Source organism: Megalops cyprinoides, chromosome 10 (genome assembly GCF_013368585.1).
Source record: "Megalops cyprinoides isolate fMegCyp1 chromosome 10, fMegCyp1.pri, whole genome shotgun sequence".
NCBI classification, from domain to species: Eukaryota; Metazoa; Chordata; class Actinopteri; order Elopiformes; family Megalopidae; genus Megalops; species Megalops cyprinoides.
Genome location: NC_050592.1, coordinates 3,967,501 through 3,980,000, shown reverse-complemented (window position 1 = coordinate 3,980,000; position 12,500 = coordinate 3,967,501). Strand labels below are relative to the sequence as shown.

Below are 12,500 nucleotides of genomic sequence, written 5' to 3'. Positions count from 1 at the left end.
GGGAGGGGACAGTAATGGAGGTGTGGATGAGGGGGGGGGGGGGGAGGGAGAGAGAAGGAGGGGATGAGGTAACGCCAAAATCAAACAACACACAATGGTAAAGGGAGAGGCGATGCAGGATTAGAGAGAGAGGGAGAGACAGTGAGAAAGACAGTAGGAGATATGAGGTGATAGGAAAACAGAAGTATATAATAGAAAGATGAGGGCCAGGAAAGTGAAGGGGGGAGAAATCAGAGACAGAAACAAGGTAGAGAACGTCAAGAGGAGTCCTTTAATTACAGGACCGTGAGACATTGGGGTTAACAGGAAGATTTACACTTCAGACAGCCAGCCCTGTGCATCTGGCCCACACAGATGCTGGGGCATTTCAGAGATGGCAGCTGGATGCGGCTTTCAAAAGCGTTTAATATCGGTCACAAACCATGCAGGAATTTAATGAACAAAAACAGAATTAGGCCATCTTCATACATTATGAATAAGTACATTATCAGCCCTTCAAAATGAAATTCAAACGAGAATTATGCACCTATTTTCTTTGATGAATATTGTGTGCATTCTCCAATTAGTTTTGACGATATGAAAAGAATATTTGGATCATTAATGTATTGCATTAATAATACATCTGGGAGATGCTGATTCCAGCATTATGGACTATTGTGAAGTCCTATGATGTTATACCACATAAGCAGAACGCAATGCTTTCATTGCTCCGAAACGATAACGCAAGCAAATGTCAAGGGGATGAATTTACTGGATCAAAGGATCCGATGCATCAACATAACATCTCACTCCTTAAAAACACAAATAATCTGCGGTGAGGAATCGGAGAGAAGGCCAAGCGTTTCCTGAGCCTCAGCAATAAATCACGCCATTACAGACGCACCATAATTTATGGCCGTTATAAAAATGGTAAAACGCGACAGTCGAACGGAGATTGCAGGCGCGTGTTTTCGTAAAGTAACACCCCCCCCACCCCCCACCCCCCAGAATCAGTGAGGGAGTTCTTGCTAGTCGCGTAGCTGGCTCGGCCTTCTGCGGAGCTGGCTGACACAGACATCTTGCTCCAGAGGAGATTGGCAGGGCCGTGCAGGGGAGCGAGGCTCACAGCAGCTCCACACAAATGCACAGCTGGCGCCCACAGCTCCAATCAGGACCCAATCAGCGGCTCGATAACTCTCCTGCGCCCGGCAGCGTGAGAGAGCAGGGCCCGTTTCCACTGACACGAGGAGTGGGGCGCACACAATCTCCCGGGCACGCAGCTCACGATTTTTTTCCCCATCAAGCCGCTGACAAAGCTAAGCGCATTTTCTCAAACTGAAATGCTCCCTGTTTCCTCCTCTCTCTCCTTTCTTTTTCTTTCGTTTTTTTTTTTTCTTCTTAACAGTGTGGTGCTTTTTTTCCCTGTCCAATATGTTGCCCTCTCCATTCTTCTTCGTCTTCTGCGTTTTCTGATGCTTTTGGTTTTGATTTCCCTCCCCATTTTCAATTTTCCTTTTACTCCCTCCAGCGTAATGCTCCCCCCCCCCCCCACCCCCCTGCGCTCTCTGCACCCAGCGGTGAGACACGTTATAGTGGGTTGTCTAAAGTGAGTGCAGAATTACTGTTACACTGTGGTGCTCTTTTATTGCAGTGGTATTATTGCACTGTTGCAGTGCATTGTATTGCCTTATATTTAAGTGTTGTTTTGATGTTGTGCTGCAGTAACAAAGAGTGGCAGTCAGTCTCCCAGACAGGGATGCATTTGTGAGCAAAAAAAAAAAAAAAGACAAGTGGTCTAAGCATGCCATCTTTTGACAGCACTCTTTCTGGAAGCTTCACACCACTGTGAGGTTGCTGCATTTTACTTCATTTTTGTTATGCATACACATTTGCCTAGCAGCTGGATTAGTAATTGATGCATATGCTTTTCTGAACCTTAGTTTTTGGTGTAGCATGCAGCTGTATTGCACGTTGATGTGTTTTGTGCTGTGCTGTGTTGTGCCCGACTCTGACCTGGAACTCGTGGAACGACTGGATTAGTACTTGATGCATATGCTTTCCGGGACTGCATTTTTTGGTGAATTGCACTGCATGTTGCTGTTGTGCTGTGCTGTGTTGTGTCTGACTCTGACCTGGAACTCCTCCCGCAGCTGAGACGAGTTGCTCTGGGAGTCCACCCGCAGCATCTCCTTGTAGGTGAGGGCGAACTCGCTCACTGGGATGGCGGTCTCTCCACACAGACACGCCTCCAGGATGGCATCGTGGATGAAGATGTACTGCTCCTGCAGAGAGAAAGAGAGAGGGAGGGAGGAGAGAGAGAGAAAGAGGGGAGGAGTGAGGGATAGAGTAGAGGAGCCAGAGTGTTAGAAAGGGGTGAGGAGGAGGAGGAGGAGGAGAACAAAAGAGAGAGTGGGGGAGGTCATTTTTCAGCCTATCGTGATTTGAATAAGCATCAGCTATTATTTGCACATTGGTCAACAGAACCCACAACAAATGGGTAAATAACCTTATGTAAACAAGCATGCACAGTATGGGTTTAATTAAAGTTATTTCCTGTAAATAATTAGATGTAATAAAGAGAGAAACAAATGTCAGATTTGCATAATGTGGTTTAAATATGTAAATAGGAGACATCTAAGGAAATGACTGTGTCTGCACAATACGGCAAAAAAACAACACACACAGTAGATTTTTATTTTCTCTGGCAGCTGAAAACAATAACAAAAGAATCAAATTGACAGAAATGTGTAAGTATGCCGGGATAATCCTCTTGGCCCAACCCAGAAAACAAAATATTTATCTAAATCAATATTCATTATTGAATATTCATCACTATTAGCACAGAAAAGAGCACATAAGCTGACTAACGAGCTAGCCCTAAATATCCTTTGATGACTGGCAGCACAGTGTAAATACAGCTTTCAGGGAGAGTTTTTTACTTTAAGGATTCAAACCGACTCGCCCTCTTTGGCAGTTACAGGGGGCCATGGGCTTAGAGAAAGTGTGTTCGATGAACGGTAGGAAAAAGAAAGGTTTTCATCGATTCATAAGAAGCTTGAGTGTCTCTCGTGTTATTTAAGTTCCTTTCATTTCCCTTCCTTTCCCTCCTTTCATTTGACTTGAAAAGTGCTGGATGAGGAGGCGCTCCCCCCGGGGACGCTCTCCGCCCCCGCCTGGCTCTCTCACCTCTGTCTGGATCATGTTGATCCGCCGGGAGCAGAGGGTCTTGACGCAGTTGTAGATGTCCACCACGCCCTCGCACTCGGCCATGTCCAGCATCACGTCCAGGACGATGTAGCAGCCCGTCCTGCCCGCCCCCATGCTGTCGAAAGAGGAGAGCGTCACCCCGGCGCCCTGCACCCCTCCACAAACAAACCAGCGAAGGCCCCGGGGCCAGGCTCGGTGCCAGGACAACGTACAGAGTGGTGCAACTGCAATCCACAGGGGTGCACACAAACTCATAAATACTAATGTAGACCTTGGGATATAAGGAGACACCTGGGGGTGCACTGAGGTCCGTTTGGGGGTGCAGTGCACCCATAAGTACCCCCACAGCACCAGGCCTGCCTGGGGCCTGACAGTGACGTGGGCATGGAAGCCAAACGCGGGGTTTCCCTATGTCTTCAAGGGGGACCTCTGTGCAGGAAGAGTTCTAACATCGATACAAAAGTCTGCTTTCAAGACCTGATACAACAGCACACAGCAGGCTGCAACCTTTTAGTCAAAGAAATGAGTAGAGGGAGCTACAACACCAGTGCATGCAATACCATTGCTTAGGTGTGGTATGCCATCCACTTTCCCCTGACGGAATCCTTGCTGCTGCCCAGGAAGTGATGTGTGGAACAGCGTGGTTTGGATTCTGTCATCTGGTGACCGTAACGTATGGTAGTATACTTGGCTTCTATTGTCTAGTCAGGTTGCACAAGTTAACTTGTGGTAGGGCTTGAGTAGTGTTATGCTCACACTCACTGGTCTGGGAGTGTTGTTAGCCTGGTCTGACACTGTTGCTCATTCAGCTTGAGCGGATACACTTCTGTTCTCTTGTGCTGGAAGGCACTCTGGATAAGACTGTCTGCTAAATGATTGTAACGTAATGTGTATATGTGTATGTGTGTATGTGTGTGTGTGTGTGTGTGTGTGTGTGTTTGCGTGTGTGTGTGTTTGCGAGAGAGAGACATCAACAAGCAGGAAATGATGACACGGATTCTGTTTTCAGTGAACAGGTAATGATGATACAGATGAACAGCTGAAACTTTTCTGATTTGTTGTCTCATTGTGAATAATCCTAAAGAGGCGTGGCTAAACACCCAACACCAACAGTTTGTTTCTTTACCTGGATCAGCACCAGAACCTACTGTTACTGAGCAGAGCCTCCTACACACAGACGGCAGCAGGAACGCAGAGCTGTGGTCTGTGGTGACGTTATTTGCAAGAAGCAGGAAGTGAAGCGCGATGCATGGCAAAAGAAAACAGGAAGTGACGTGTCTATGACACTGACGAGCAGGAAATGATGCGTGATGCATGGCAAGAGAAAACAGGAAGTGACGTGTCTATGACACTGACGAGCAGGAAATGCGTGATGCATGGCAAGAGAAAACAGGAAGTGCTAAGCACGGGGCATGAACAAACAGGACGTGATGTGGCTATGACACTGACGAGCAGGAAATGATGCGTGATGCATGGCAAGAGAAAACAGGAAGTGCTAAGCACGGGGCATGAACAAACAGGAATTGACGTGTCTGTGATATTGACGAGCAGGAAGTGATGCGTGTTCGGCAGGGCGCGTACCTGCAATGCACCACCACGGGCCCGGCGTCGGGCGGCGTGGAGGCCTTGACGCGGCGGATGAAGGCCAGCAGGCCGGTGGCGTGGTACGGCACGCCGTGCTCCGGCCAGGATGTGAAGTGGAACTGGCGCACCTCGTGCTTGGCGGAGTAGCCCCTCTGTGGGAACAAAACAAACAAAAAAGCATTACGGCCCATTACGTTACAGGCATTTGCACAGACCATTACATCCCACCCTGTGCGCGGTGCCCGGCTTCGCTCTTCATTTAATGGGAGTGGTGGAGATGGCGGGATTCTGAAATGGCGGGATTGTGGGGGGTTCCACAATGCAGGGAAATGGCTTTTTGAAATGGATGCATTTTTCCATCAGTCATGTGGGTCATTAACTCTTCACATCAAACTGAAGTCTTCACATGGAGTTCAAATTCAAATACGGTATTGACTGTTTCTCAGACTGAAATTCATTTCAAGCTCCAGTCGGGTATACATTTTAAGAAAGCTTCAGATTTTTACTTATTTTTTCATTCTAGGGCTGGCAGTACCCATTCCCAACCATACTCTTATCAGAGGTTTATAATGCTGTCGCCTTCCAGGCCCTGGCCTGGTTTTTGGCCGAGTTGATATAGTGTGTTTGAGCTCTGCCTAACAGTGCTGGGTTTTACTCTGTAGACGGGGTGAGGGAGTTACGCTGGAGGGAGCCACCCGATGCGACTCCTCACTCGGAGCTGGAAATGACAAAATGCGGCTTCACCGAGCTCAGTCAGAGCGGAGAGGGGAGGGAAGGCAAAACGTAGAGAAAACAAACTAGCTGTCAGCGGGTCCAATTTCCTCCGAAAGGGGGGGAAACGGCCGTGATTTGAATGCGAGCGCTCCCGCGGAGAGTGCCGGTGACAGTGACGTGATAATGCAGTGTTTGCACGGCTGTCACTCGGCGCATCACGTGGCCGCCCGCCGCCGAGAACTCTGAGAGAAGCCGAGCCGCCCGCTCCTCAAACACGGCCATTAATTAGGGGGGCGGGGCGAAGGGGGGGGCCGTCTAAATAGTGTTAATTCCTTCCCAATCCTGACACACTCTGCCCCGCTAGCCTCTTGACCTCCCGCTGCATCCGAGCTCCATCAGCGCAGCGGGAATGTTTTTATCTCGCCATGTTTTTCCAGGCGGGTTTCTAATCAGACAAGTGATGCAAGCGGGCATTGATGCCGTTTTTTCCGCACATCAGACTCACAGCAATAACAGCACTGCGGAAGTTGATGTTGCTGTATATGGAGCTGGGGGCGGGGGTGGGGGTGTGTGTGAAGACAATGGACACTATCGCAGTGCTATTATTTCATATTATCACCTTCCTCGAGTCTCTGACAGCCTGCTATATGTCAAGCAGGGCCTTTATCACAAACAGCGCAAAAAAATGCCTCTCTGCGGAGTGCTGTTCTCGGGAAGAGATGGCGGGAAAAGTGCCTCGTAATTATGACGGATTCAGCGGTAGGCCCGGTGTGGCGGCCATTTCGGGGAAGCACCGGGCTCGCATTCTTTCACCGTATCTGTTGCATCGAGCCGCGTTGGGGGAACGGCAGGCACCAGGCAGCCATTATCTGCCTTGTGGAGAATGTGCTGGAAGCACTGTGAGCGTGTGAGCTGAGCTCCTTCTTGACGGTGCCACTGGGGCAGTAGCAGTGTTACAGAATTTGTGGGGGTGTTACATGTGAGTGTAACGCTCTGGTGCAGCACCAGCAGCAGCATTACAGAGACTTTGTGGGGGTGTTACATGTGAGTGTAACGCTCTGGTGCACCAGCAGCAGCATTACAGAGACTTTGTGGGGGTGTTACATGTGAGTGTAACACTTGGGTGAAGCAGCAGTAGCATTACAGTGTTGTCAGCTGTAAGTGTCTGCTGTGGCAGTGTTTTATTTATATTTTCTTGAGGGGGGTGTTGCTTACCCTCTCCAGAGCGAAGGTGCGGACAGTGTACTCCGCCAGCGTCTCCGTCTTCAGCAGGGTGATCTTGATGTCACCGTACATGTCGGTGTCCTCTGGCCAGTACTTACAGCATTTCACCTGGTGAATAACAGCACAGAGCGCCTCTGATACAAATCCACAAATACAACAAAAAACCCAATAACACAAATACCAATCCACGCTACAGCACTGCAAAAAGCTGTCTTTTACTCTTTTGAGGAACCTAAGGTTGTTTCATTGTGAAATAAATCCGGGGGAAACATTTGGTCGACCAATCCACCCACGTTATACATCTGCATTTTAAAAGGCCTGCTGAATTGGCGTTTGTGGTGCATCCAATTAAACACTTGTGTTTCTTCCAGAAATAAAGCAAATACTCATTTCACTCTGTCTTATTATAATTAGAAATATAAATTAGAGTTTTGTTGTTGTGTTGAAATGTACTTAAACTACACTGAACAAGTTCCCTTTAAATTAAGGATGATGGAGAAAGAAGTATAAAAAATGAAAAACTATAAAAAAACAGTTTTCTACCAAACAGATCTTTACATTTACAGCAAAAGAAAGAACTCAAGAATTTACATTTACATTTACATTTATTTATGTAAATTAATAACAAAAGAATTAACAAAGAATTAACAAAGAAGTCAAAGAATCAACACTGGTTGTAAAACTTCCAAGCCCCGTGGCCAACCCCAGCTCATTGTCCATCTGCACCACGTAGGAGCCTGTGTGGATCAGAGGTTCAAAGGTTATACTGACGTCTGTGGTGTATGTTCAAGTGCACCCCCTTTGACAGGAGTCCATAGCCCATCTCGCATAATGCAGAGTGTTTTTGGGAGCATCAGACTCCCCAACCTACTGGGGTCAGACTGGGAACTGAGTACACAAGGCCTCTGATCCAGTAAACAGCAGATGGAAAACGAGTCTGCCCTTCTTTTCTTCCTGATTTAGGTAAAAGCAAAACATTATGTAAACCCAATGCTTACATAAAAGCGATATAGAGGAGGAGCTATTTATGTGTCGAGCACGCAGTGGGTTTTTGTTCCTGTATGTTAATTTCGGTGCCCACAGCTCTGAATAAACAGGGCACATTCCTGCAAAGGCCATCTCTAGCTGAATGGTACATTATATCATTTGTTTGCTTATCCTCGTTCAGGGTGATTTAAACAGCTTACACACAGCGTTTAAACATACACAGCTGAATATTTACTAAATCGGTTTGGCTAACGGGCTCGAACAGCAGTGCTCCTGGATCCCAGTCTCCCGGATTCCAGCCACTGTGCAGGTGTCGATCACAGACAGCCACAACCTTTTGTTACTTTTTTATGCTTGTTCACCTTTATCTACCCTATTATGAAATCGGCAGATTTCCTACTTTACAGTAGCAAAGCTCATCTCACTACAGCTACCTCTGCACTTGTGCAGGAGACCTGGGGCAGTGTGGCATAGTGATTAGGAGCAGGACTTGTGACCGAAAGAAAGGTTGCTGGTTTGATTCCACACTGGGGCACCGTTGCTGTACCCTTGGGGAAGGTACTTCACACAGAATTGCCTCAGTAAACATCCAGCTATATAAATGGGTAACGTAAAAAAAAATCTAAACTACGTAGGGTGTTCTGGATAAAAGCATCTGCTAAATGCCAATAATGTAATGCATGGAGCCAGTGGCTGTTTTTTGCACTACAATGGAGTGGGGGCTGATTGGAGGATAGCCACTACTCCACTGACATGATCCATGCAACTCAAAGGCACCTAACGAATCACAGGGTGCCTGAGAGCGGTGGCACGAGGGGCCCCTGGCTGCCCTACACACCCCCTACCCCCCAACGGTGTGAAACCAATGTGTTCCACTGCCTCCTGGTCATCAGTGACTGAAGTCACAGCTGGGATGGAACCTGGGCCACAGAGCTCAGCTTGTGCCTGAGGGGAATGCCTTAACCACCCTTTTGTTCTGTTATACGTATACAGTAGTTTGCTAAACTTACTCAGAAGTAAACACCTTCATTGTGATAGATCTGCTTAATTTCGGTTTACTTCAGGCTACAATAACAGTGTGTGCTGCTGTGTTTTTTTTTTTTACTTAACGCAGCGCAAGGAGACGGCAAAGCTTCAGTAAATGTATTAGTCTCACTGTGGTGAACAGAACATCTCAGAGGGTCCCCTCTGAGGAGGCAGAGGCCCTTTTCCCATGGACCTCGGGCAGCTCTTACTGCATTGGTCACATAGCAATGACCTGACCGCGTAACGGTGACACAGTTACTGCCTTCACTGTATGCGATCCCGCTGCACCGTGAGCCACTGCAGGTCAGCTGTGCTGTGCTATTCTGGGAGCGCCTCAGGTGTGACAGGTGCCACGTGCAGAGGTGACAGGTGACAGGTACGGAGGTGGCAGGTGACAGGTACGGAGGTGCTTTGATGTCGGCACCTACCCTGCCAACCTCCACCAGCTTGGTGATCATGACGATGCTGAAGCAGTTTTCCTGCCACACCATCCGCCAGAAGTCGTACACCGTCTCCTGCTTGGGCCCTGGGAATAAAATAACACTCAGCATTATTAGAGCCAGCGTTTTAACGTTCTCGCAACACTTCAGTAACAGTTCGGCAACGTCACCCCGCTGGCACCAGGTTACAGCAATACTGGAGATTTGGGATTGCTTCACATTGTAAGATGGGTTATCTGTAATTGTTCTGTTGACAGTTTACTTTTGGAGCATAGAAACTCAGACAGAACATACGTCAAAGTGATCTATTGTAGTTTTTAGCAGTTATGGGAAGGTGCTGATTCCGGCTGTTGCCATGGCAGCTTTGCCAGTCCACCCGAGCCGTCGGCTTCTTGTAGGCAGGCTTTGGCTTGGTGCGGTTGTGCCTGTGGTCGACCCTTGCCCGGGGTGAGTGAGTCTTCCTGAAACTCGGTCCAAACTTTAAATGAAGTGCACGCCTCACTTTCTCGGCTCTCTGCATCCTTCAAGGGTGCTCTTGCAAAATAAGCTAAAGATGGAACCTTGATTGACTTTGGAGCGGAGGCCGCCAGGGACTGGAGTTTTTACGAGATAAACAACAGGAGGGGTCTTTGATTGACTTGGGAGAGGTGGGGGGGTGGAGGTTGCGGGGGGGGGGGGGGGGGGGCACCTGCTGCGTGCCAGCTCCTCCGCTTACCTGTCAGCCCATTCCCGGGCCCAGGTTCCTCCATGGTGGGCTGCAGGTGCGCCCAGAAGCTCCTGTCACTGTCTGAGAGACAGGTATTAGGGCTGGGAGAGATTCGCAAGCGTTCCACGCCTCGGCAAGTCAATTCAGACCCCCGTCTCCCGCGCCTCGGTCTCCGACGGCAACGCGCGCCCGGCTTCTGCTATCCATAATATGTTTTTTTCCCCAACTTTGACAACGTCTGTCACCCCGCCGCTCAAAATCCTTGGCTGTCGCTCAGAGATGGGCTGGCAATCACTGATCCCGTGGACGTGACGGTGTGTGTGTACCTCAGGAGTGGCTGTCCATGCAGATGGAAGATTGCCCTCCTCCTCTTTCCCAGACACAAAGCCCGGGCACGCCGGATTCCTCTTAATATTTAACAACGCAAGTAATGATGCCGGAGAGCAGTTTAATCTCCGCTGACTGTGCTGTGTGAGTGTGTGTGTGTGTGTGTGTGTGTGTGTGTATTTGAGTGGTTTTTCAGTTACATCATTCAGTTAAAAGACTTTTTCCTCTTTCTCTCAGCAAATTAAAACGCTAGCGTCTCTTTGCATAGGAGATGGCAGTCCCTGTGTGTGAGAGCAAAAATCTGTGCATGTGAGTGGATATGTGTGAGTGTATGTGCATGTGTGGATTTATGCACGTATACAAATGTGGGTGAGAGTCTGCATGTGTGGATGTGCATGTGCGTTTGCGTGTGTGTGTGTGCGTCTGCATATGTGTGTGTGTTTGTGTGTGTGTGTGTGTGTGTGCGTGTGCGTGTGCGTGTACATGCATGTGTGTGTTCATGTGGGAGCATCACTGGCCTGCTTCTCAGATGAACGTTTCTGAGGAGACCGTCATTCTTTCTGCACACATCTGATAGTTTGAGTCTGGTTGTGCTCAGAAGCATCCTCACTGTAGGAAGGTCTGGCCCCCACCCCTTCCTCCTCATCTCTCTCTCAACTTTTTTTTTTTTTTTTTTTTTATCTTCTCCCCCACCGCCCCCTCTCCAAATCCCCCCTCCATCCACTGTAATCCAATTTGTTCCCTTTGTAATTCCCCTCCAGTCTCTCTCTCTCTCTTTCTCTCTCTCCTCATCCATTTTCCCTGTCTTGCTCAGCCTGACTCTCCAAATGTGTGCGTGCACGCACACACGCACACACACACACACGCACGCACACACGCACACACACACTCACACAGACATGCACAGAGCCCCAGCGGGAGGCTGATGGATACTCACCCTGAGTGGCGATGAAGTGGTTGGAGCGATGGTAGCCCTGCAAAAGAAGAGGAGAACACGTTCAGTGAGCCATCTGGTCCTCCAGCAGAAGCAGGCTGGTGGAGACCGGGGCTTGGCCCAGACTCTCTCTTTCCCTCCCTCCCTCTCTCTCTCTCTCTCTCTCTCTCTCTCTCTCTCTCTCTCTCTCTCTCTCTCTCTCTCTCTCTCTCTCTCTCTCTCTCTCTCTCTCTCTCTCTCTCTCTCTCTCTCTCTCTCTGTGCTTGACTCTTTCTCTTCCTCTCTAACCATGCTCCGTCTCTCCCCAGCCAGCTAAACCAATGTGGCACGGTCTCCACTCCTGCCATATCCCACTAACACCATACTCTCTCCCACCCAGGCCTAGAGCTTTCACCTGCCTCTCCACTGCCCACAGTTCAATCATGGAGATTTCCCTTTACCATGTCAGGCACGTTATGAAGTTCTCAGCTGTTTCATCCTAGCAATGATACAATGTGACGGTCTCGGAGAGTGTTAAACTGGGTGTCCTCTTTTACTCATAAACCTGACATGACGGTGACATCTGGCTCTGACAGAAGAGACGACCGACTCGCACGCGATGTGGCCCTCACAGACCGCTGCGTGGAGCCCGGGCGGCGCACTGTCTGATTTTACGCAGTGGGCAACGCACTGAAAGGGGCTGCTGTCACTGTGAGGGAGGATCTGTGGGACCGGAGGAGACGTTAAGTGTCTGTTTCCTTGATCTCTTTTGCCACCTCCGAGCCACCACTAAAAGGATATCCAATGACAAGTTTCAATTCCCCTAAAAACAAAACAGAGTTTATGTAACTTGCACCTGAAGTGATGGCTAAGGGACTTTTTTTTTAGGGGGGGGGGGGGGGGGGTATAATGCCCCCCTCCCAGCTCAAGAACGGCGTGCTAACATGATGTGGCTGGAAAGAGTGCCGCAAGGTTGAGTGGATGAGAGGAGAGATTTCCTTCAGGAGGACAACACTGGCTCACTCCTTCTTCTTCTATAGTTTCCCGGAGGTGCTGCGAGTCAAGGAGGTGGTCAGTCGAGGGCAAAGAGTTTTATTCCTTCCTTTTTTTTTTTTTGTTTAGAGTGCAATACACCCTCCCTGTTTCACTCACTACCCCTGCCTGCCAGTCTAAAGTAAAAGAGAAGAAAGTGTCTGGTCTCAGAGCTTATCCTGGACTGCCCGGCAGTCAGCTCTCCGTCACAGCAGTGAGGAGGGGGGGCCGAGGGCCAGCAAATTGTAACGTATAGCCTGCTCCCAGCGGCGGACATGTGACATTTGCGTGAAATGGAGATGGATGACAGCTGTCATGCAAGAGTGCCCCCCCCCCATCCTCCCCACTGCCCCCCCCCCCC

General features: G+C 49.1%; 1 protein-coding gene across 8 annotated transcripts in view; it reads right to left on the bottom strand.

Annotated features, from left to right (window-relative positions):
• Window positions 1-12,500, bottom strand: part of ptprub (protein tyrosine phosphatase receptor type Ub) — a 202,245-nt gene that overhangs the window by 9,814 nt on the left and 179,931 nt on the right. For all 8 annotated transcript variants that reach the window (XM_036538070.1, XM_036538072.1, XM_036538074.1 and 5 more), the window contains 6 exons: window positions 11,132-11,168; window positions 9,150-9,247; window positions 6,700-6,816; window positions 4,768-4,922; window positions 3,166-3,301; window positions 2,112-2,261 (listed from right to left, as the gene is read on the bottom strand). In XM_036538070.1, the coding sequence (XP_036393963.1) occupies window positions 2,112-2,261; window positions 3,166-3,301; window positions 4,768-4,922; window positions 6,700-6,816; window positions 9,150-9,247; window positions 11,132-11,168 (693 nt within the window). The remainder of the gene's footprint in view (window positions 1-2,111; window positions 2,262-3,165; window positions 3,302-4,767; window positions 4,923-6,699; window positions 6,817-9,149; window positions 9,248-11,131; window positions 11,169-12,500) is intronic.